The sequence below is a fragment of the Protomyctophum parallelum genome, assembly GCF_964188405.1.
Source record: "Protomyctophum parallelum genome assembly, chromosome: 21".
Lineage (NCBI taxonomy): Eukaryota > Metazoa > Chordata > Actinopteri > Myctophiformes > Myctophidae > Protomyctophum > Protomyctophum parallelum.
In genome coordinates, this window is record NC_139713.1 from 3577914 (window position 1) to 3605548 (window position 27635).

Here is a 27635-nt window from a genome sequence, read left to right on the forward strand (position 1 = left end):
AATTATTTTAATTGTTTATTTACCGGTAATTGTTTTTATTTTTATTTTTTTATGCCATTGTGCCAGTGATCACCCTCCTTTGTGCCAAGGTTGGCACCAGACAGTGCCAAAGGGTGCCTACCCCTGCCATAGACTGTCCATTTTGTCCAAGGTGGTTGAATCATGGACAATGGCGCCTCCTCGTGGCCTAGTGGGGAAGGAGGAAGAAAACGGTCATATGACCAACAGGCAGCAGCCAGCGGTGGTCTTTCTTTTACTTCCTCAAACTTTGAATTGCTCCACGACCACAAAACAACAACCAGTCAGTGTTCTGGAGTTCCTGCTACGTCTCTCTCTCTCTCTCTCTCTTCTCTCTTCAAGCAGAACAACATCTATGTTCGTCCGACCTGCCAGGAAACGAAACCGAAGAGCTTTAGAACCAGAAGAACACAGCAGACAGACAGACAGACAGACAGACAGACAGACAGACAGACACTAATACATAATACTGTAATAATAATTATAGTATCTCTGATGGCCTAATGGCAAGCCCACCAGACACCAGCACAACACATGATGTGCTTAACAACAGGAACAACCAACAACAACAACAACCACCACACAGGTATTTATTTACGTCTCTAAATGTTATGATCAATTTGGAAAAAAAAAAAGAAATGGGGTGGACCCTATAGTTGTGTAAACAAGTGTAAATGCTTTATTATAGTCTTTATTATTTTAAAGGCAAGCCCAGAAGACACCATAGCAGAACACAATGGGTTGTAATTGTATGTCCCTTTCCCCCCCCTGTTTTTATAGAAGTGTATATTTGTATGTCTCTCTTTTAAGAGTCTAAATATTCTGATGCATTGAAGATGGTGGACCCTAGTTGTAAACGAGAGTATTCCTCGACATGTACAGTCACAGTTTATGTATTTACTTTAATGTCCTTTTGTGTGAAATGTACCCATTATTTATTTATTATCAGTGGATCCCAAAGTGGGGGTCCTTGAGGGAGTCCCAGGGGGTCCCCAGCTAAATGATAGTTTGGAACCAAATGGACCCTTATGGGTCTGTAACTCTGAGGAGTGGACACTCTCAGAATTTAATTAACATCGATTTTACGATATAAATTGGAGTCTCAGAGATATAAATGCCATTAAATGGGGGGTCCGTATAGACTAATGCATGTCAACCCATGGGGGGGTCCTTCAAATAAACCGGGTTGAGAATGACTGCTAGAGCTGTCAAAAAATGAATCTTGGCTTATGGGGGGTCCCTGGCATATCTTTTCAAATGGGGGGGGGGGGGGGGTCCGCGGGCTAGTTTAACTAGTGTAAATTTGGGGGTAGTCGTTGACGAAGTTGACCCATTTTGACCTGGGAACGATTCTACAAATGTCTTCTAAATCCTGACAGTTTTCTGAAAAACTCGAGAAGAAACATTCTCATGTCAAGGACCCCCAAGATTATATGTAATTGGCCGCCGACCCCCATCTGAAAACATGTTGTTCCATGAGGGACTCCCCACGGAGCAAAGATATGAGTTAAAAACTGAAAAAGCTCTGAAAGAATATATACTGTATATTCAAAGATTTGCGCCACATTTTCACGATTTTTCAAAAATAGCAGACCTACAGGCTCGTAGCGCGGCACTCGGTGCCGCGCTATGAGCCTGTAGATGTGCTATTTTTCAATGGCTAAAGTATAACTAACAATGCTTAAACCACCAAAAGGGGTTCCCGCCCAGAATGGGGTAAGAACCATTGTTCCACATACTGTGAAATAAAACATTTCAATCCATTTTCAATCTCTTATTATTATTATTATTATTATAGGAACAACCAACCACCACCACACAGGAGAAGACAACATGAGCCTCATCATCATCTTCTGTGTGTCCCCGTGAAGTTCAGCCTCCTGTCATGGTGTTTCCTCCTGCTTCTGCTCTCCTGCATGGCCAGGTATTTAGTTCATATGTTTGTAGTACGTCTCTAAATGCTTTGCGGAGCGGTCTTGATATCGGAAGGTCGCTATAGTTCGTATCCCCGGACCGGCACGTTAAAATTACCACCGCTGAAGTGCCCTTGGACAAGGCATTGAACCCCGACCATGAAATGTTCTATGAGCAGGGCCTGGCTGTAAACAAGTTCTTGAGCTTAGTCCAGTTACCCTGGGTAAACATAGTACCTTTCCTTTCCTTAGTCCAGTTACCCTGGGTAAACATAGTACCTTTCCTTTCCTTAGTCCAGTTACCCTGGGTAAACATAGTACCTTTCCTTTCCTTAGTCCAGTTACCCTGGGTAAACATAGTACCTTTCCTTTCCTTAGTCCAGTTACCCTGGGTAAACATAGTACCTTTCCTTTCCTTAGTCCAGTTACCCTGGGTAAACATAGTACCTTTCCTTTCCTTAGTCCAGTTACCCTGGGTAAACATAGTACCTTTCCTTTCCTTAGTCCAGTTACCCTGGGTAAACATAGTACCTGGGATGCACTACTGTACTGTTTTTTTTATTCTAGTTTTTTTTGCTAGCTTTAGTTATAATAATCATTTCTTCTTCTGTTTTCTACATGAATATAACCACATTATATCACCATACAAAATTAAATGGGAGTTAAATGCTGCAATTTGTACAAAATATGACTCCTAACGTGGTTGAAGTGGGACTCATAAAAAGTCCCTGGGACTCATTTCTAAAAGACCATCCCTGCATCCTGGGACTCATTTCTAAAAGACCATCCCTGCATCCTGGGACTCATTTCTAAAAGACCATCCCTGCATCCTGGGACTCATTACATTGAAAACCTATTTACACTAGATCACTGAACAAGTGTAAATGCTTTATCATGGTTCGTCAACAAAGTACGTTTTTGTATTGACTTGTGCTTTCATTTTGAAATAAGTGTACCCATTCTACACACAGTGAAATAATGAAATGTACCCATTCTACACACAGTGAAATAATGAAATGTACCCATTCTGCACACAGTGAAATAATGAAATGTACCCATTCTACACACAGTGAAATAATGAAATGTACCCATTCTACACACAGTGAAATAATGAAATGTACCCATTCTACACACAGTGAAATAATGAAATGTACCCATTCTACACACAGTGAAATAATGAAATGTACCCATTCTGCACACAGTGAAATAATGAAATGTACCCATTCTACACACAGTGAAATAATGAAATGTACCCATTCTGCACACAGTGAAATAATGAAATGTACCCATTCTGCACACAGTGAAATAATGAAATGTACCCATTCTACATACAGTGAAATAATGAAATGTACCCATTCTACACACAGTGAAATAATGAAATGTACCCATTCTACACACAGTGAAATAATGAAATGTACCCATTCTACACACAGTGAAATAATGAAATGTACCCATTCTACACACAGTGAAATAATGAAATGTACCCATTCTGCACACAGTGAAATAATGAAATGTACCCATTCTACACACAGTGAAATAATGAAATGTACCCATTCTGCACACAGTGAAATAATGAAATGTACCCATTCTGCACACAGTGAAATAATGAAATGTACCCATTCTACATACAGTGAAATAATGAAATGTACCCATTCTACACACAGTGAAATAATGAAATGTACCCATTCTACACACAGTGAAATAATGAAATGTACCCATTCTACACACAGTGAAATAATGAAATGTACCCATTCTACACACAGTGAAATAATGAAATGTACCCATTCTACACACAGTGAAATAATGAAATGTACCCATTCTACACACAGTGAAATAATGAAATGTACCCATTCTACACACAGTGAAATAATGAAATGTACCCATTCTACACACAGTGAAATAATTAAATGTACCCATTCTACACACAGTGAAATAATGAAATGTACCCATTCTACACACAGTGAAATAATGAAATGTACCCATTCTACACACAGTGAAATAATGAAATGTACCCATTCTGCACACAGTGAAATAATGAAATGTACCCATTCTACACACAGTGAAATAATGAAATGTACCCATTCTGCACACAGTGAAATAATGAAATGTACCCATTCTGCACACAGTGAAATAATGAAATGTACCCATTCTGCACACAGTGAAATAATGAAATGTACCCATTCTGCACACAGTGAAATAATGAAATGTACCCATTCTGCACACAGTGAAATAATGAAATGTACCCATTCTGCACACAGTGAAATAATGAAATGTACCCATTCTGCACACAGTGAAATAATGAAATGTACCCATTCTACACACAGTGAAATAATGAAATGTACCCATTCTACATACAGTGAAATAATGAAATGTACCCATTCTGCACACAGTGAAATAATGAAATGTACCCATTCTACACACAGTGAAATAATGAAATGTACCCATTCTACACACAGTGAAATAATGAAATGTACCCATTCTACACACAGTGAAATAATGAAATGTACCCATTCTGCACACAGTGAAATAATGAAATGTACCCATTCTACACACAGTGAAATAATGAAATGTACCCATTCTGCACACAGTGAAATTATGAAATGTACCCATTCTGCACACAGTGAAATAATGAAATGTACCCATTCTGCACACAGTGAAATAATGAAATGTACCCATTCTGCATACAGTGAAATAATGAAATGTACCCATTCTGCACACAGTGAAATAATGAAATGTACCCATTCTGCACACAGTGAAATAATGAAATGTACCCATTCTGCATACAGTGAAATAATGAAATGTACCCATTCTGCATACAGTGAAATAATGAAATGTACCCATTCTGCACACAGTGAAATAATGAAATGTACCCATTCTGCATACAGTGAAATAATGAAATGTACCCATTCTGCATACAGTGAAATAATGAAATGTACCCATTCTGCATACAGTGAAATAATGAAATGTACCCATTCTGCACACAGTGAAATAATGAAATGTACCCATTCTGCATACAGTGAAATAATGAAATGTACCCATTCTGCATACAGTGAAATAATGAAATGTACCCATTCTGCACACAGTGAAATAATGAAATGTACCCATTCTGCACACAGTGAAATAATGAAATGTACCCATTCTGCATACAGTGAAATAATGAAATGTACCCATTCTGCATACAGTGAAATAATGAAATGTACCCATTCTGCATACAGTGAAATAATGAAATGTACCCATTCTGCATACAGTGAAATAATGAAATGTACCCATTCTGCACACAGTGAAATAATGAAATGTACCCATTCTGCACACAGTGAAATAATGAAATGTACCCATTCTGCACACAGTGAAATAATGAAATGTACCCATTCTGCACACAGTGAAATAATGAAATGTACCCATTCTGCACACAGTGAAATAATGAAATGTACCCATTCTGCACACAGTGAAATAATGAAATGTACCCATTCTGCACACAGTGAAATAATGAAATGTACCCATTCTACACACAGTGAAATAATGAAATGTACCCATTCTACATACAGTGAAATAATGAAATGTACCCATTCTGCACACAGTGAAATAATGAAATGTACCCATTCTACACACAGTGAAATAATGAAATGTACCCATTCTACACACAGTGAAATAATGAAATGTACCCATTCTACACACAGTGAAATAATGAAATGTACCCATTCTGCACACAGTGAAATAATGAAATGTACCCATTCTACACACAGTGAAATAATGAAATGTACCCATTCTGCACACAGTGAAATTATGAAATGTACCCATTCTGCACACAGTGAAATAATGAAATGTACCCATTCTGCACACAGTGAAATAATGAAATGTACCCATTCTGCATACAGTGAAATAATGAAATGTACCCATTCTGCACACAGTGAAATAATGAAATGTACCCATTCTGCACACAGTGAAATAATGAAATGTACCCATTCTGCATACAGTGAAATAATGAAATGTACCCATTCTGCATACAGTGAAATAATGAAATGTACCCATTCTGCACACAGTGAAATAATGAAATGTACCCATTCTGCATACAGTGAAATAATGAAATGTACCCATTCTGCATACAGTGAAATAATGAAATGTACCCATTCTGCATACAGTGAAATAATGAAATGTACCCATTCTGCACACAGTGAAATAATGAAATGTACCCATTCTGCATACAGTGAAATAATGAAATGTACCCATTCTGCATACAGTGAAATAATGAAATGTACCCATTCTGCACACAGTGAAATAATGAAATGTACCCATTCTGCACACAGTGAAATAATGAAATGTACCCATTCTGCATACAGTGAAATAATGAAATGTACCCATTCTGCATACAGTGAAATAATGAAATGTACCCATTCTGCATACAGTGAAATAATGAAATGTACCCATTCTGCATACAGTGAAATAATGAAATGTACCCATTCTGCATACTGTGAAATAATGAAATGTACCCATTCTGCATACAGTGAAATAATGAAATGTACCCATTCTACATACTGTGAAATAATGAAATGTACCCATTCTGCATACAGTGAAATAATGAAATGTACCCATTCTGCACACAGTGAAATAATGAAATGTACCCATTCTACATACAGTGAAATAATGAAATGTACCCATTCTGCATACAGTGAAATAATGAAATGTACCCATTCTACATACTGTGAAATAATGAAATGTACCCATTCTGCACACAGTGAAATAATGAAATGTACCCATTCTGCACACAGTGAAATAATGAAATGTACCCATTCTACACACAGTGAAATAATGAAATGTACCCATTCTACACACAGTGAAATAATGAAATGTACCCATTCTACATACAGTGAAATAATGAAATGTACCCATTCTGCACACAGTGAAATAATGAAATGTACCCATTCTGCACACAGTGAAATAATGAAATGTACCCATTCTGCACACAGTGAAATAATGAAATGTACCCATTCTGCACACAGTGAAATAATGAAATGTACCCATTCTGCACACAGTGAAATAATGAAATGTACCCATTCTGCACACAGTGAAATAATGAAATGTACCCATTCTGCACACAGTGAAATAATGAAATGTACCCATTCTACATACAGTGAAATAATGAAATGTACCCATTCTGCATACAGTGAAATAATGAAATGTACCCATTCTGCACACAGTGAAATAATGAAATGTACCCATTCTGCATACAGTGAAATAATGAAATGTACCCATTCTGCATACTGTGAAATAATGAAATGTACCCATTCTACATACTGTGAAATAATGAAATGTACCCATTCTGCATACAGTGAAATAATGAAATGTACCCATTCTGCACACAGTGAAATAATGAAATGTACCCATTCTGCATACAGTGAAATAATGAAATGTACCCATTCTGCACACAGTGAAATAATGAAATGTACCCATTCTGCACACAGTGAAATAATGAAATGTACCCATTCTGCACACAGTGAAATAATGAAATGTACCCATTCTACACACAGTGAAATAATGAAATGTACCCATTCTACACACAGTGAAATAATGAAATGTACCCATTCTGCATACAGTGAAATAATGAAATGTACCCATTCTGCATACTGTGAAATAATGAAATGTACCCATTCTACATACTGTGAAATAATGAAATGTACCCATTCTGCATACAGTGAAATAATGAAATGTACCCATTCTGCACACAGTGAAATAATGAAATGTACCCATTCTGCATACAGTGAAATAATGAAATGTACCCATTCTGCACACAGTGAAATAATGAAATGTACCCATTCTGCACACAGTGAAATAATGAAATGTACCCATTCTACACACAGTGAAATAATGAAATGTACCCATTCTGCACACAGTGAAATAATGAAATGTACCCATTCTACACACAGTGAAATAATGAAATGTACCCATTCTGCACACAGTGAAATAATGAAATGTACCCATTCTGCACACAGTGAAATAATGAAATGTACCCATTCTACACACAGTGAAATAATGAAATGTACCCATTCTACACACTGTGAAATAATGAAATGTACCCATTCTACACACAGTGAAATAATGAAATGTACCCATTCTGCATACAGTGAAATAATGAAATGTACCCATTCTGCATACAGTGAAATAATGAAATGTACCCATTCTGCACACAGTGAAATAATGAAATGTACCCATTCTGCACACAGTGAAATAATGAAATGTACCCATTCTGCATACAGTGAAATAATGAAATGTACCCATTCTGCATACAGTGAAATAATGAAATGTACCCATTCTGCACACAGTGAAATAATGAAATGTACCCATTCTGCATACAGTGAAATAATGAAATGTACCCATTCTGCACACAGTGAAATAATGAAATGTACCCATTCTGCACACAGTGAAATAATGAAATGTACCCATTCTGCATACAGTGAAATAATGAAATGTACCCATTCTGCACACAGTGAAATAATGAAATGTACCCATTCTGCACACAGTGAAATAATGAAATGTACCCATTCTGCACACAGTGAAATAATGAAATGTACCCATTCTGCATACAGTGAAATAATGAAATGTACCCATTCTGCATACAGTGAAATAATGAAATGTACCCATTCTGCACACAGTGAAATAATGAAATGTACCCATTCTGCACACAGTGAAATAATGAAATGTACCCATTCTGCACACAGTGAAATAATGAAATGTACCCATTCCACACACAGTGAAATAATGAAATGTACCCATTCTGCACACAGTGAAATAATGAAATGTACCCATTCTACACACAGTGAAATAATGAAATGTACCCATTCTGCACACAGTGAAATAATGAAATGTACCCATTCTGCACACAGTGAAATAATGAAATGTACCCATTCTACAGTGAAATAATGAAATGTACCCATTCTACACACAGTGAAATAATGAAATGTACCCATTCTGCACACAGTGAAATAATGAAATGTACCCATTCTGCACACAGTGAAATAATGAAATGTACCCATTCTGCACACAGTGAAATAATGAAATGTACCCATTCTGCATACAGTGAAATAATGAAATGTACCCATTCTGCACACAGTGAAATAATGAAATGTACCCATTCTACACACAGTGAAATAATGAAATGTACCCATTCTGCACACAGTGAAATAATGAAATGTACCCATTCTGCACACAGTGAAATAATGAAATGTACCCATTCTACACACAGTGAAATAATGAAATGTACCCATTCTACACACTGTGAAATAATGAAATGTACCCATTCTGCATACAGTGAAATAATGAAATGTACCCATTCTGCATACAGTGAAATAATGAAATGTACCCATTCTGCACACAGTGAAATAATGAAATGTACCCATTCTACACACAGTGAAATAATGAAATGTACCCATTCTGCACACAGTGAAATAATGAAATGTACCCATTCTACAGTGAAATAATGAAATGTACCCATTCTACACACAGTGAAATAATGAAATGTACCCATTCTGCACACAGTGAAATAATGAAATGTACCCATTCTGCACACAGTGAAATAATGAAATGTACCCATTCTGCACACAGTGAAATAATGAAATGTACCCATTCTACACACTGTGAAATAATGAAATGTACCCATTCTACACACTGTGAAATAATGAAATGTACCCATTCTACACACAGTGAAATAATGAAATGTACCCATTCTACACACAGTGAAATAATGAAATGTACCCATTCTACACACAGTGAAGATTTCGGACCCTGGTCTTGGAATGACCTACAGTCCAGACTCAAACTGGCTGCTGTGATTCCCCTAGTGAGCTTTAAAAGGATTGCCATCATGGGGCACACTTCCCATGCACTGCTCCTGCTTTGACGTATAGCAACTGTCTGCTTGCTTTTTTTAGTCAACTAGCAATTCCCGTTGCTTAGATCTTTTAGTCCTTATTGGTCGCGTTCCTGTTCTCCCTTTTAGCTTCTTTGGTAGTGGGTACTGTATTTATGAGCATTGTATGTCTGTCCTGTTTTTTGTTGTTATTTTTTGTTACTGGCAGAGCTGTGTCACTTATTTTGCCTCTTGTTCTGGCCAGTTCACACTGTGTAAAAGAGACTTCAGTCTCAATGTGGTTTTTACTGGTTAAATAAAGGTTAAATAAAAAAAAGTGAAATAATGAAATGTACCCATTCTGCACACAGTGAAATAATGAAATGTACCCATTCTACATACAGTGAAATAATGAAATGTACCCATTCTGCACACAGTGAAATAATGAAATGTACCCATTCTGCACACAGTGAAATAATGAAATGTACCCATTCTACACACAGTGAAATAATGAAATGTACCCATTCTGCACACAGTGAAATAATGAAATGTACCCATTCTGCATGGTGTGAAATGACATTTTCAACCCCTCCATGTCGACCAGGTGCAGCCGGTGTCAGACGAAGCCGAGCAACATCGTCCTCATCCTGGCCGATGACCAGGACGTCCAGCTCGGGGGATTGGTGAGTCTCTAGGTTGTGTTTTGACCCATTCTGACCTGAGATCAGATTCATACGAGGTTTCCACTGGACACACACTGGTCTGATTGACCCATTCTGACGGTTCTGACCTGAGATCAGATTCTAGAAATGTCAGTCGCTCTTCGATTTTTCAAAAAAATAGCAGACCTACAAGCTCGTATCGCGCCACTCGGTGGCGCGATATGAGCTTGTAGGTCTGCTATTTTTAAATAGCTAAAGCATAACATGATGCCCGGTCAGAATGGGTTAAAACTCAGGCGCAGCACACCCAAGGATTCTCGGCCCTGAGGGAGTGGAGAGGGGAGGGGAGGGGAGGGGAGGGGAGGAGGAGAGGGGAGGGGGGTTGTGGGGGGGAAGAGCAAATATCAAACATTCTTGATGTTGATCACGCTGTGAGCGGCCCCGAGCAGATCGGAGGGATTACGATTGGATCTTTTATACACTCACACTAGACGATAATGTATGCCCGAGAATCGCTCCCGATTGAGCCGGGCACCCCCCCGAGCCGAGCGTCAAAAATGCCCGGTTATCGGCTAGTATACGGCTAGTGTACTCGGGGGATTGGTGAGTCTAAAGGCTCATACATAGTCTGGATTTACGGTGGTGGGATGACCACCGAACTACAACCTGACGTTACTGAGCCGCGGTGAAGAGCAAACCACCGCCACCGCTCCAGCCCTTCTCTCTGTTTTTACTCACCACCGCTCAACGTTATTTCAGCTCCGGTGGTCAGCTCACCACCGGAGCGGTGGTCACCTCACCACCGAAAATCCAGACTATGAATAGGCCTTTCGACATAGTAACTTCACTTCACCTATACTGTAGTTCCTGGAATCCTGGTACATTCCCTTTGCAGTGCAATGTGATTATGAAAAGCTTTAGTTTTAGTAGTACTGTAAGTAACGTCCTATAGTTCCTGATCTGTAAGTAACGTCCTATAGTTCCTGATCTGTAAGTAACGTCCTATAGTTCCTGATCTGTAAGTAACGTCCTATAGTTCCTGATCTGTAAGTAACGTCCTATAGTTCCTGATCTGTAAGTAACGTCCTATAGTTCCTGATCTGTAAGTAACGTCCTATAGTTCCTGATCTGTAAGTAACGTCCTATAGTTCCTGATCTGTAAGTAACGTCCTATAGTTCCTGATCTGTAAGTAACGTCCTATAGTTCCTGATCTGTAAGTAACGTCCTATAGTTCCTGATCTGTAAGTAACGTCCTATAGTTCCTGATCTGTTCTCTTTGTGCAAAGCTGGTCATTACTTATACATTTTTATTTAACCAGTAAAAACCGCATTGAGACTGAAGTCTCTTTTGCACAGTGTGAACTGGCCAAGACAAGAGACTAAGTGACACAGCTCTGCCAGCTAACGAATAACACAAAATACAGGACCGACATGCAACATAAATACAGGACCCACTACCGAACAGGAACGTCTATCAACGCAACCAATTAAAGACTAATAAATACAAATCTAAGCAACAACATTTGCTAGCAAGAGACAATTTACAATTTACAATGTAGGCATTTAGCAGACGCTCTTAATCCAGAGCGACTTACAATAATCAAGAACAAAAGCATGGGAATACATCACAAAAGCATTTATCATAAAACATGCGTAAGCTAAGAAAGTAACAGTGGAATATCTATATTATGAGAATATACATATAAACTATATATATATACTACTATGCTATACATATGTACTATGGCGTGCTATGACTATATATACAATGCAATTATAGTGCCGTCTACATAACATGCTATAAGTCTGTATCAAATGCTATCTAAGCCAACATAAATGCTATCTAAGGGGGTGGGGTAAGTGCTATGGGCCATGATGGAGTCTGAAGAGGTGGGTTTTCAGACTACGGCGGAAGATTGGGAGTGATGCTGCAGTTCTGACTGCAATGGGAAGTGCATTCCACAGTTGTGGAGCCAGAAGGGAGAAGAGTTTGGGACGTGTGGAGCGTTGTTGTCCCGGCGTTTTTAGTGAGGGTACTTCCAGCTTCCCTGCGTTGGCTGATCTGAGTGCAGCGCGGGAGGGTTTGTAGGGTTCAATCCTACTTGCAAGATATGGGGGAGCCATACCTTTGAGAACATTATGCTATATACATCAAAGCAGATTATATTGTGATAGTGATAGCCTTTGTTTTAGTGACATGACTTGACATGACTTGATTGATTGGTGAGTCTATGGTAGCCTGGTTAATAAACCAGACCGAATCAGCCGTTGGCAAAAATAATTGCCTACCAGCGGATTTCGGTCTGGAGAGGCTAAATTTTACGCCCATTTCCTACACCAGAGAATGTGGCCGCCCAATAGGGACACGGTATGCAATATGGGGGGGCTTTGGTACAGTGACGTTCAATGCTTGAGACCTTTGACTGACAGTAGCTCTGACCAATTGCGTCAAAGAGAAAGTGTTTCCCTGGAAATGAAATCCAAGCTGAGCCTCCCCAGACTAATATCCCGCGGATCCGTGCGATATTAGTCTGGTTTATTAACCAGGCTAAGTATATGGTTTTGTTTTAGTATAAGTAACGTCCTAGTTCCTACCTGGTCGTTTCTCTTTGTGCAAATCTGGTCATTGTAATAATGTGATTATAATAGAGGCTTTGTTTTAGTGACTTTATCCTGGTTGATTTTCTCTGTGTTTCTACATTATGGGACCTGTTGCTGCCGTCCATGTGTCTTCATAGCAGGGTGGTTTTTGGCAGCAAATTTAGATTTTAGTTTTAGTCATAGTCTCTCTTGAATAGTCACATTTTAGTCACCTGGAATGTTTTGGTGTTAGTCTAGTTTCCGTCGACTAAATATCATAACATTTTAGTCGACTAAATCTACAGTTGATTTAGTCGACTAAAATGTATTTTTGGTGGGCCTTGATGCCGTCGTAATGAATGGCAATAGCCGATCTACAAGCTCACAACGCGTCGTGCTGCGACGCGTTGTGAGCTTGTAGATCGGATATTTTCAGCATGCACCCAAGTGTAAAATGACGCATACTGGATCTCTGGTCCACTAGTCCCTTCCTAACATTTTAGTCTAGTTTTTATTTGTTGACAAAATCGACAGTATAATTATTTAGTCATATCGTTTTAATCACCATGGCTTAAGTTTTCATTTAGTTTCCATTTAGTTTTGGTCAGTGGAAAAAGGTAGTCGACATAACATCTTTCGTCATAGTTTCAGACGGTCGACAGAAATAACACTGCTTCAAACAGTGGAAGAAGTGTCCAGTCGGTGTTGTTCACATCATGTTCATTTCAAGCTGCAATGAGGAACGTACATGTTAACCCATTTTGGACTGAAAAAAAGGCTTCTAAATCCTAATAGTTTTCTGAAAAACCCTATGTCAGTTTGAGCTCAACCTTTTTCATGTCAAGGACCCCCAGAATTATTACTCTATTGGGCCACGGACCCCCCATCTCAAAATATGTAGTTCCAGGGACCTCCCAGAAGCAAATAATTTAGTTAAAAATGTTCGCTCTGAAATATATATTCAAAGATTTGCACCATATTTTCACGACTTTTCAAAAATAGCAGATCTACATGTAGCGCGTCACCGAGTGGCGCGCTACGAGCTTGTAGATCTGCTATTTTTCAATAGCTAAAGTTTTACATAATGCTTAAAACACCAAAAGGGGTTCCCGCCCAGTATGGGTTAATGTATAACACGTTATGTTTTTATAACCTCTCCGTATGGTGGTATGTGTCAATATACAGCTGTCGATGACGTGAAGTGCTACTGTATATTACTGTATAATATACTGCTAGTGTCGGGAGGAAACCTCATAACTCCAAAATGTTCATTTTTTCAGGAAATTAAAAATATACATTTTTCAGGTATTTAAGAAAACCTTATATATATTTTTTTAAACAAAGCAATACAGCCTCATCAAAGTCGGTGTTGTAACTTTATATATTGTCAATTACTTCCATTAGAGGGCGAGAGGTGAAGGAGTTAGTTGCTTTAGCAGACATTGTGAGGGTCCAATGGAGTTGAGAGGTTTTGTCCAAAGCGTCTTTTTTTTACTACTTTCCATTGGAAGACAACAACACACAGACGTAAAAGGTGTTCAATAGCACTGATTTATGGAACAACACACAGACGTAAAGGGTGTTCAATAGCACTGATTTATGAAACAACACACAGACGTAAAGGGTGTTCAATAGCACTGATTTATGGAACAACACACAGACGTAAAGGGTGTTCAATAGCACTGATTTATGGAACAACACACAGACGTAAAGGGTGTTCAATAGCACTGATTTATGGAACAACACACAGACGTAAAGGGTGTTCAATAGCACTGATTTATGGAACAACACACAGACGTAAAGGGTGTTCAATAGCACTGATTTATGAAACAACACACAGACGTAAAGGGTGTTCAATAGCACTGATTTATGGAACAACACACAGACGTAAAGGGTGTTCAATAGCACTGATTTATGGAACAACACACAGACGTAAAGGGTGTTCAATAGCACTGATTTATGGAACAACACACAGACGTAAAGGGTGTTCAATAGCACTGATTTATGAAACAACACACAGACGTAAAGGGTGTTCAATAGCACTGATTTATGGAACAACACACAGACGTAAAGGGTGTTCAATAGCACTGATTTATGAAACAACACACAGACGTAAAGGGTGTTCAATAGCACTGATTTATGGAACAACACACAGACGTAAAGGGTGTTCAATAGCACTGATTTATGAAACAACACACAGACGTAAAGGGTGTTCAATAGCACTGATTTATGAAACAACACACAGACGTAAAGGGTGTTCAATAGCACTGATTTATGGAACAACACACAGACGTAAAGGGTGTTCAATAGCACTGATTTATGAAACAACACACAGACGTAAAGGGTGTTCAATAGCACTGATTTATGAAACAACACACAGACGTAAAGGGTGTTCAATAGCACTGATTTATGGAACAACACACATACATAAAGGGTGTTCAATAGCACTGATTTATGAAACAACACACAGACGTAAAGGGTGTTCAATAGCACTGATGCGAAAAATGTTCGTCGACTACCTTTTTCCACTGATGAAAACTAAATGGAAACTAAATAAAAACTAAGCTATGATGACTAAAACTAAGACTAAATATATTGACAATTTCGTCAACAAATAAAAACTAGACTAAAATGTTAGGAAGGGAATAGTGGACAAGAGATTCAGTATAATTCATTTTACACTTGGTCGCATGCTGAAAATAGCCGATCTACAAGCTCACAACGTGTCACAGCGCGACGCGTTGTGAGCTTGTAGATTGGCTATTTTCAGCAAATGTAAAATCAGTCATTACGACGGCATCAAGGCCCGTCAAAATACATTTTAGTCGACTAAATCACCTGTAGATTAAGTCGACTAAAATCTCATGACATTTAGTTGACTAAAACTAAACTAAAACTAAAACATTCCAGGTGACTAAAATGTGACTAAAACGAAGTGAAAACTATTCAAGAGACTAATGACTAAAACTAAAATAGAAATTGGCTGCCAAAAGCAACACTGTCTGGGAGCCTACTGGCTGCCATTGGCACTGATAAAACGAAAATGACGATTAACCCATTCTGAACGGGCACCCATTTTGGTGTTGGCATCATGTTATGCTTTAGCTATTGAAAAATAGCAGATCTACAAGCTCGTATCGCGCCACCGAGTGGCGCGATACGAGCTTGTAGGTCTGCTATTTTTGAAAGAAATCGAAGAACGACTGATTTAAAAAAAATCTGATCTCAGGTCAGAATGGGTTTAATCAGACCAGTGTGTGTCCAGTGGAAAACCTCGTATGAATCTGATCTCAGAATGGGTTAAGGTTGAGACTGCGCTGCGACGTGCTTCCGGTTATGTTTGGGTGAGGGTTTGAGGAGGCTTTGTTGTTTCTCAGTCCCCCCCCCTTTCAGAACAACGAGTGGCCCAGGAAATACATCTCAATGCATTGTTCATTGTCATGATTTGTCACGATCCGAGTTGTCTTTGTCCGCGGCGTAACCGTCTTTAAATAAATACTTTAGGAAATGCCTATGAGGAAAATGAACGGCGATTTCATTTCCGGGTCTCTCGACTCCTCGAGGGGGGGGGGGGGGCGGGACTGCGACGCTCTATAGGCAGTAGACCAAAACATCCCGATTAAGGTTGGCGGACATGCGTTAAGGTTTGGGAGCGCGCTGCAACGTGCTTACGGTTGTGTTCAGGTCATATGAGGAGGATTGTCGTTTTCTCATTGCATAAAGATAAAATATTACAGATTGAATAGAGGGTATGCTGCGCATGCTTAACCCATTCTGACCTGAGATCAGATTCTAAAAATGTCTATTACATCCTGACAGTTTCATTATTAACCCATTCTGACCTGAGATCAGATTCTAAAAGTGTCTTCGATTTTTCAAAAATAGCAGACCTACAAGCTCGTATCGCGCCACTCGGTGGCGCGATATGAGCTTGTAGATCTGCTATTTTTCAATAGCTAAAGCATAACATGATGCCGACACCAAAATGGGTGCCCGGTCAGAATGGGTTAAAGGACAACTTTAGTTTTTTTCAACCATGGTTCATGTTGTAGGTTGTTATTAGAGAAAGTAAAAGATGAGTGTTATTTCTTTTTCCATTTGCTGCTTTCTTTCGTTTTAGGGATTTTAGCTGTTTTGTACAGGGGGGTGGGGGCATTCGAGCATGGGGCTAAATATGTATTTTTTTACAAAATATTATGGAGATTTATTTATTTTATTATTTACTATAGTCCTAATAAACCCCAGGAAATTACATCTGGCCACAAATAAATCACAGGATCTACTGAATGTGAAGGTAGCCTACTGGGGGGAAGCCACACTGTGTGTCATAGGCTCAATATGTCAGTTTGACACATTCAGTAGATCTCGTGATGTTTTGTGGCCAGATGAAATTTCCAGGGGTTTATTAGGACTATAGCAAATAATTAAAAAATAAATCGCTATAAAATGTTGTAAAAAAATACATATTTAGCCCCATGTTCGAATGCCCCCGCCCCCCTGTCAAAAACAGCTAAAATCCCTAAAACGAAAGAAAGCAGCAAATGAAAAAAAAAGAACACTCATCTTTTAGTTTCTCTAATAACAACCTAAAACATGAACCTTGGTTGAAAAAAACTAAAGTTGTCCTTTAAAGTGAATGGCACTTCGAGTGGCAAAGCAACATGCAAAGGGAGTTTAACATTGTTTAATGTTGTTTAATTAATGCAGACAGATTTCAATCAGACTTTTCTGTTTGGATGTCTGGGCTGTCGAGGCCAGAAAGTACCGTAATTTCCGGACTATAAGCCGCACCTGAATATAAGCCGCACCAGCCAAATTTAGGGAAAATCCCATATACAAGCCGCACCGGACTATAAGCCGCACCGGACTATAAGCCGCAGCTACGTTAGCTCAGAGCCTGAGATGGCTCTGCGTTAGCTGTAAAAATCCATAGATTAGCCGCACCGTTGTATAAGCCGCAGGGTTCAAATCATGGGTAAAAAGCCGCGGCTTATAGTCCGGAAATTACGGTAGTTTTTTGCCACTCAGTAGGCGTTCCTGCACACGCATACCATATACCCTCTATAATAGAATGAGTTTACAGAGATCTTTGGGCGTCCAAAATGCTCTCCCTCTCAGCAATACAATATAATATATATATATATCTCCCTCAGCAATACAATACATATATATTAGGGCTGTCAATCGATTAAAATATTTAATCTGATTAATCGCATGATTGTCCATAGTTAACTGTGATTAATCGCAAATTAATCTCATATTTTTTATCGGTTCTAAATATACCTTAAATCAGTGGTTTTCAATATTTTTCATATCCAGGTCCATTATTTATTCTGCATTTGAGCCACGGAACCACCATTTGATGACATTTAGCCTTCCAGACCCAAACTAAAGAACTGTATTGATGTTAGCCAATGGTACCATTACGAGAGATAACAGGCCATGTTGATCAAAATAACATGTTTTCTAAGTTTTCTAATTGTGTAGACTTAAATTAACTTAAGTAATGCAGCTGTTTAACAATTATTCAACTCTTCAGTGTAAAATTGCCATGCGTCTCTCAACCATTCTGTCAAACTTCACAGTGCTTTAATAGCGCGTTAAAAAAAATAGTGCTGTTAAAAGGATTGTGAGTTAACTAGTTAATAGTGCGTTAACTTTGACAGCCCTAATATATATATATATCCCTCTCAGCAATACAATATAATCCCCCACTCAGCAATACACAATCACAGAGTAGCAGTTCATGAAGTCTGGCGCGCTCTTTCCATCCATCCCGCGCCCATATATACGTTTTAACAATGCAAGGGAAAATCCATTTCTGTGCGGAGACTAAGAGACTTCTGCTTCTCCTTGGGTTGGGGTGATGTTTTGGTCGTATATAGCCATTGTCAACCTAAAGAGGAAAGAAGACATGATCACAGCCTTTAGAATTATGGGAACTAACGTGTTAACAGTCATCGCTTGAACCCTTGAGTTGCTGTGGATGCATGTTCGTTTCTTAACCCATTCTGACCGGGCACCCATTTTGGTGTCGGCATCATGTTATGCTTTAGCTATTTAAAAATAGCAGATCTACAAGCTCATATCGCGCCACCGAGTGGCGCGATACGAGCTTGTAGGTCTGCTATTTTTTTGAAAAATCGAAGAGCGACTGACATTTTTAAGAATCTTATCTCAGGTCAGAATGGGTTAATCAGACCAGTGTGTGTCCATGTGGAAACCTCGTATGAATCTGATCTCAGGTCAGAATACTTCCTGAAAGGGGCACCTATTTCTGGCCCGCTGTGACATCATGGGGGCTTTTTGCCCTGTTGAGAGGATAACTATACATTACAGTATACTGTAATGTATAGTTGTACATGTTGTACATATATGTACAACATGTCACACTGTTTTTTGGGGGTCGACAAAAAACTGTCGACAAGACGACAATTTCACGGACTACATACTGTAGGCCTTTCACTTCCTCCAAGTGCTTCTGAAGTTCTGTGGTGTGTGTGTGCGTGTGTGTGTGTGTGTGTGGTGTGTGCGTGTGGTGTGTGCGTGTGTGGTGTGTGCGTGTGTGTGTGTGTGCAGTTGTTGTTCCTTCTGTGTAGAGAGAATGAAAGAGAAAGCCAGATTGTGTGTGTGTGTGTGTGAAGGGGGGGGGGGGTGCTGCATCTTGCATAACACAGGAGAGAGCAACACAATGTTGACAATGACATGAGGGCCACACTGTCATCACACTTAGAGATGTAGTACAGATGTAATTGTTTTCCTTCCTGAATCCCGATACTCATACCCTTAACCTTTATTTCGACCTGAGGACGTTTCTACAAATGCCTTCTAAATCCTGACAGTTTTCTGAAAAACCTCACTTTTCTGTGTCAGTGGTTCTATGTCAGTGGTTCTATGTCAGTGGTTCTATGTCAGTGGTTCTATGTCAGTGGTTCTATGTCAGTGGTTCTATGTCAGTGGTTCTCAAACATTTTCATGTCAAGGACCCCCAAAATATATGTAATCGGCCGCCGACCCCCATCTGAAAATATGTAGTTCCAGGGACCCCCCCCCCCCCAGAAACAAATATTTTAGTTAAAAACGTTCGCTATGAAAGAATATATATTCAAAAAGGTTTCCGCCACATTTTCACAATTAAAAAAATAAATCTCAGTGTACAAATGGAACCAAATGGACCCTTACAGGTCTGTAACTCTGAGGCCCTCATTAATCGGCATTTACTGTATCATACCCAGATGTAAAAGGTAAATCGTAAAAGGCTTTCTTTGAGAGCTGTTTGTACTGAAGGTATTTATTTTGAGAGATATGAAAAATCAAAACCTGTCTGTCTGTCTGTCTGTCTGTCTGTCTGTCTGTCTGTCTGTCTGTCTGTCTGTCTGTCTTCCATAGACTCCTATGAAGATGACCAAGGCTCTGATCGGGGATGCTGGGGTGACGTTCGCCAACGCTGTGAGTAGATTGATGGTGTTGTTTTATTGGCAGTAAATTTTAGTATATTTTAGTTTTAGTCATTATAGTCTTTGGAATGAAACTTCATTTAGTTTTAGTCTGATTTTAGTCACCTGGAATGTTTTAATGTTAGTCTAGTTTTAGTCGACTAAATATCATACGATTTCAGTCGACTAAATCTACAGGTGATTTACTCGACTAAAATGTATTTTGGGGGGCCTTGATGCCGTCATAATGACTGATTTTATGCTTGCTGAAAATAGCAGATTTACAATCTCACAAGGTGTCGCACTGCAACGCGTTGTGAGCTTGTAGGTCTGCTATTTTCAGCATGCAATCAAGTGTAAAATGACTTATACTTGATCCACTAGTCCCTTCCTAACATTTTTGTCTAGTTTTTATTTGTTTACGAAATTGTCAATACATTTAGTCTTAGTTTTAGTCACCATAGCTTCGTTTTCATTTAGTTTCCATTTAGTTTTCTCCAGTGAAAAAAGGTACCAGTTGACGAACATTTTGTCATAGTTTTAGTCGACAGAATTAACTTCAACCTTCCATAACTCTGCTGTCTGTTGAAGCGAGCAGAGTTCAGGCAAAAGCAGGTGTTAGAAAAAGGTCAATATCTCCAGAATGGAAGATGGTAAAAGTGGACAAGTTAGGCTTTCTTTTGATGTATGCGGTGTGATTCTCGCTATAAGAGAACATTTTGCTGTGGGCCCCGAAAAAGTTCCTTCGTTCAATGTTAATCCCTTAGCACCACCTAGCACCGCCTGACAGAATAGCCCAGCATACAATGTGTTAAAGTATAACATAATGCTTAACCCATTCTGAAAGGGAACCCATTTTGGTGTCGGCATCATGTTATGCTAATAGTTATCTGCTAATAGCAGATCTACAAGCTCGTAGCGCGCCACCGAGTGGCGCGCTACGAGCTTGTAGGTCTGCTATTTTTGAAAAATCAAAGAACGACTGACATTTTTTCGAATCTGATCTCAGGTCAGAATGGGTTAATCAGACCAGTGTGTGTCCAGTTGGAAACCTGGTATGAATCTGATCTCAGGTCAGAATGGGTTAAAACACCCAAAGGGGTTAAGTTGTTAAGTTGTTGTTCTAACTCCTCTCTCTCTCCGTCCTCTCCAAAGTTCACGTCCACGCCCCTGTGCTGCCCCAGCCGCAGCAGCATCCTGACGGGCGCGTACCCTCACAACCACGCCGTGAGGAACAACTCCCTGTCGGGGAACTGCTCCAGCGCCGCGTGGCAGAGCGGGCCCGAGGCCGCCGCCTTCCCCGTCTACCTCAGCAAGCAGAAATACCAGACCTTCTTCGCCGGGAAGTATCTCAACCAGGTATAGGAAGTAGAGGACATTGGGCTGTATTTTGCGTGTCTTAAGTACCAGGTCTTATTACTTAACTTGAGTAAACTAAAGACCTGGAGGCGTGATCAATGCTCTTTGGCCACTCAGAATAGCCAAATGGCATTGATCACGCCTCCAGGTCTTTAGTTTACTCAAGTTAAGTAATAAGACCTGGTACTTAAGACACGCAAAATACAGCCCTATATCTCTAAAGACAGCGGCGTGCACAGATAGACACTAGTGGGTGCTGCTACAGCACCCCCTGCCCTTTTCCCTCTGGACAGAATGTCCCCTTTTGAAGAAAAAAAAAACGTTTTTGTTTTGTTGTTTTATTTTATTTACAGTGGACCATGGTGACATTGATCAATTCTTGATAAAAAGCTTCCAATATATTATTTATGCCCCAAAATCTATAACTCTCACACTATTAAGGCAACCGGCCGGTTCCACACGCTGCACAAGGTGCCCTTTTTTCACTTGAGCACCTGCTCATGGAGTTGGTGGACTCCATGTTGCTCCCTGGAAGGAAAGAAACATGCGCAGTTGAGACCAGGAAGTTGTACATGCACACATTTTGTGCATGTACAACTTCCTTGATGCCGTCGTAATCACTTGCTGAAAATAGCCGATCTACCAGCCCACAACTGCGACGCGTTGTGAGCTTGTAGATCGGCTATTTTCGGTCATTAGTTATTTTAAGATGATAGCCTAGGCCTATTTGAAGTGATCAAACTAGCAATAGAATACAAGTTTTAGAAGCACCTTCCAGAAACATTCAATGGTCTCAGGAATGTCATGATTTCTTCAGCTGGTCGGCCCTAAAACATTTATTTATTCCATCATGTACGCCACATGATGAGCACATACAGTACAGACAGATCTATCTGTATCTCCTATGGCCGTGCACACCGAGCACCATAACTGTCACTTAAAGCAGTCATAAGTGGTTATCAAAATTGCTACGTATGAATTTACTGCGTGGTCGTAATCAGCAACCAGCCAATCAAAAGCAAGTATTGGGACTAACCGTTTCAGAACGGACCTTTTTTCCACGGCAAGGTTCTGTATCTTTGTCCTGATGGTTAGTGCTAGCCGTGCGATGGCCTCATTGTTCATATATATATATATATATATATATATATTATCCTTTATTTACCCAGGGAAATAGCTGTGTGCTCATTTTCAGCAACGCCCTGCACATAGAAACACACACACACACACACACACACACACACACACACACACACACACACACACACACAAAAACCTGGGAGCTGAGCAGTACAACCACAGTCTTATACTGTCGGCCACTAACCACTAAGTTGGGGGTTCAGTGCCTTCCCCCCCCCCCTGTCTGGGGAATCGAACCGGCAACCTTTCGGCTACAAGGGCGCTCCTCTAACCCTTAGGCCACCGCTGCCCCATGTCGGACAGTGTTGGTGGTCAGGGTCAGAGGACAGGGACAGTGACAGGGGAGTCTGATGATCAGTGACAGGGGAGTCTGATGATCAGTGACAGGGGAGTCTGATGATCAGTGACAGGGGAGTCTGATGATCAGTGACAGGGGAGTCTGATGATCAGTGACAGGGGAGTCTGATGATCAGTGACAGGGGAGTCTGATGATCAGTGACAGGGGAGTCTGATGATCAGTGACAGGGGAGTCTGATGATCAGTGACAGGGGAGTCTGATGATCAGTGACAGGGGAGTCTGATGATCAGTGACAGGGGAGTCTGATGATCTTGCTTCATATTGACATAAAAGGGTCAGAGGACAGGGACAGTGACAGGGGAGTCTGATGATCTTGCTGCTTCATATTGAAATAAAAGGCTTTAGGAAAATCGTGCTGTGATAATGTTTGTTGAAATGAATGTCACTAACCAGTTGTTTTGTCCGTCAGTATGGCAAGAAAGAGGCAGGAGGTGTTGAGCAAGTTCCACCTGGCTGGGACCAGTGGCACGCCTTGGTGAGACACGCACGCACGCACGCACGCACGCACGCACGCACGCACGCACGCACGCACGCACGCACGCACGCACGCACGCACGCACGCACATAGACGGTTATGTTCACATGCTGTACACATACACACATATTATGGAAATAGTATTTTAACCCATTCTGACCGGGCACCCATTTTGGTGTTGGCATCATGTTATGCTTTTAGCTATTGAAAAATAGCAGATTTACAAGCTCATATCGCGCCACCGAGTGGCGCGATACGAGCTTGTAGGTCTGCTATTTTTTGAAAAATCGAAGAGCGACTGACATTTCTAGAATCTGATCTCAGGTCAGAATGGGTTTAATCAGACTAGTGTGTGTCCAGCGGAAACCTCGTATGAATCTGATCTCAGGTCAGAATGGGTTAAGAAGGACCCATACACGCCACTAGGGATATTGATAGGGCGGGACTGAAGTAAATAATTTAACTTGGGCACACAGTTCATCTTCAAGACATTAACCTTGCCCCACAAGGACAAGAATAATGTAGACCACCTGTCAGTGTCCAAAGCAATTTTCCTTATGAATAGATAGGCCTACTGTGTGCAAACACACATTATGTGATAATAGAGATGCATGATATACTCCAGATTATTTTCACCGAAATTTGACCTCCCTGAAGCAAAGATTTGAGTTGAAAACGAAGAAATATATATTCCATATATTTTCTGGTTACAGGTGGGGAACTCCCAGTATTACAACTACACTCTTTCAGTCAACGGCAAAGAAGAACCGCATGGTGACATTTATGAAAAAGACTACCTCACAGACCTCATAGTAAGTAAACACTGCTCAGCTCAGGTCCCCAGCTAAATGATTTGATATTTAGGAAACCAAAGGAACCCATACAGTACGTTAAATTAAAGGCTGCTACGGTTTTCTGAAAACCCTATGTTTCTATGTCAGTGGTGGTGCTCAACCTTTTCCATGTCTAGGACCCCCAGAATTATCTGTATTTGTCTGCAGACCCCCCATCTGAAAATCTGTAGTTCCAGGGAAGATTTGTGTTAAAAACATTCGCTCTGAATATATATATATATGTATATATATATATATGTTCAAAGATTTGCGACACATTTTCAAGATTTTTCTAAAATAGCATCTACAAGTTCATAGCGCAATCTACAAGTTCATAGCGCGGCACTCGGTGCCGCACTATGAGTTTGTAGATCTGCTATTTTTCAATAGCTAAAGTATAACATAATGCATACAACACCACAAGGGCTTCCCGGGTTAACAGAGGATTTTACAGTATAGATGCCCAGTGGCATCATTTCAGCAAAAGCTAAGTTCACAACACGCAGCGTGCGTGCGTGTGTTGGGTGTGGTAATTTGCCTCTTTTATTGGCCTATTTTCCTCCATTTTTCCCTTCATTTTATTTATTCTTCCCCCCCCTGGAGCCAAGGTATGGCAGCTGCCTTAAGCCCCACACACACCGGCGGCGTCCACGCCTCGCCTGACGCTCCGATACGCCGCCGTTCTATTTTCCAGGCGTTGCCGCGTCGCTGCGCACCACCCGGTGTGTGTCGGGGCTTCAGACATCTTTATCTCCTTTAACCCATTCTGACCTGAGAACAGATTTTCTGTTTGAAAATGACAGTTATCTGAAGAATCTATGTTTCTATGTCAGTCGTTCTTCGATTTTTTCTAAAATAGCAGACCTACAAGCTCATAGCGCGCCACTCGGTGGCGCGCTATGAGCTTGTAGATCTGCTATTTTTCAATAGCTAAAGCATAACGTAATGCTAACACCAAAAGGGGATCCCGCCTAAAATGGGATAAGAGACCAGACCAGCTGACTCAGACATCTTTCCTGTAGAAGGAAGCTCTTTTGTAAAGTCACTGTCATCAGTTTTGGTGTCACATTATCACACATTTTACACCATTTCACCCCCTCCCTCCCCCCCCTCCTCTGTCTGTCTGTCTGGCTTTGTACTTTACTGTTTTTTAAAGGTTTAGAAAGTTAATGATCTGTTCTTTATAGTTCTTTATAGTCGCAGTTACAGAAACACCATATATTATATACTGTACACGTGATCTAAGGCAGTGGGTTCCCAAAGTGGGGTCCGGGGACCCCCAGGGGTCCTTGAGGGAGTTCCAAGGGGGGGACCCCAGCTAAATGATCATTTGGAACCAAATGGACCCTTATGGGTCTGTAACTCGGAGAGTGTACAAATGTGTACATTTGTACACTCTCAGAGTTAAATTAACATTGATTTTACAATGTAAATCGGGGGTCCCAGAGATAGAAATGCCATTAAATGGGGGGGTCCGTAGACTAATGCATGTCAAACTGGGGGTCCTTGGGAATTAAACGGGTTGAGAATCACTGCTAGAGCCGTACAAATCTTCTCTTATGGGGGTCCCTGGCATATCTCTTCAAATGGGGGTCCCTGGCATATCTCTTCAAATGGGGGTCCCTGGCATATCTCTTCAAATGGGGGTCCCTGGCATGTCTCTTCAAATGGGGGTCCCTGGCATGTCTCTTCAAATGGGGGTCCCTGGCATATCTCTTCAAATGGGGGTCCCTGGCATATCTCTTCAAATGGGGGTCCCTGGCATATCTCTTCAAATGGGGGTCCCTGGCATATCTCTTCAAATGGGGGTCCCTGGCATATCTCTTCAAATGGGGGTCCCTGGCATATGTCTTCAAATGGGGGTCCCTGGCATATCTCTTCAAATGGGGGTCCCTGGCATATCTCTTCAAATGGGGGTCCCTGGCATATCTCTTCAAATGGGGGTCCCTGGCATATCTCTTCAAATGGGGGTCCCTGGCATATCTCTTCAAATGGGGGTCCCTGGCATATCTCTTCAAATGGGGGTCCCTGGCATATCTCTTCAAATGGGGGTCCCTGGCATATCTCTTCAAATGGGGGTCCCTGGCATATCTCTTCAAATGGGGGTCCGCGGGGCTAATTAGTGTCAATTTGGGGGTCCTTGGCATGAAAAGGTTTGTACAGTAACAAATGATCACAGACATTCTTACAGGATATGTACAGTAACAAATGATCACAGACATTCTTACAGGATATGTACAGTAACAAATGATCACAGACATTCTTACAGGATATGTACAGTAACAAATGATCACAGACATTCTTACAGGATATGTACAGTAACAAATGATCACAGACATTCTTACAGGATATGTACAGTAACAAATGATCACAGACATTCTTACAGGATATGTACAGTAACAAATGATCACAGACATTCTTACAGGATATGTACAGTAACAAATGATCACAGACATTCTTACAGGATATGTACAGTAAAAAATGATCACAGACATTCTTACAGGATATGTACAGTAACAAATTTACAATTACAATTTACAATTTAGGCATTTAGCAGACGCTCTTAATCCAGAGAGACTTACATTTAAGCAAGAACAAAAGCATGGGAATACATCACATAAAAACATTTATCATGAAACATGTGTAAGCTAAGAAAGTAACAGTGGAATATCTATATAATGAAACTATACATACACTATACATATAAACTATACATATTTACTACTATGCTATACATATGTACTATGGCGTGCTATGACTATATACAATACAATTATAGTGCTGTCTACATAACATTCTATAAGTCTGTGTCAAATGCTATCTAAGCCAACAGAAATGCTATCTTAGGGGTTAGGGTAATGATCACAGACATTCTTACAGGATATGTACAGTAACAAATGATCACAGACATTCTTACAGGATATGTACAGTAACAAATGATCACAGACATTCTTACAGGATATGTACAGTAACAAATGATCACAGACATTCTTACAGGATATGTACAGTAACAAAATGAT

The 27635-nt window shown here is 40.2% G+C and overlaps 1 protein-coding gene across 1 annotated transcript in view; it reads left to right on the forward strand.

The window, feature by feature from the left end:
* Nucleotides 1-280: 280 nt before the first annotated feature.
* The window catches only part of gnsb (glucosamine (N-acetyl)-6-sulfatase (Sanfilippo disease IIID), b), a gene marked incomplete at its 3' end in the record, with an annotated part of 49183 nt that continues 21828 nt past the window's right edge, over nucleotides 281-27635 (forward strand). The window contains exons 1-7 of the mRNA XM_083793830.1: nucleotides 281-604; nucleotides 1817-1942; nucleotides 10376-10454; nucleotides 20404-20463; nucleotides 21606-21809; nucleotides 23717-23782; nucleotides 24496-24594. Of these exons, the coding sequence (XP_083649956.1) occupies nucleotides 522-604; nucleotides 1817-1942; nucleotides 10376-10454; nucleotides 20404-20463; nucleotides 21606-21809; nucleotides 23717-23782; nucleotides 24496-24594 (717 nt within the window). The 5' untranslated portion in view covers nucleotides 281-521. The remainder of the gene's footprint in view (nucleotides 605-1816; nucleotides 1943-10375; nucleotides 10455-20403; nucleotides 20464-21605; nucleotides 21810-23716; nucleotides 23783-24495; nucleotides 24595-27635) is intronic.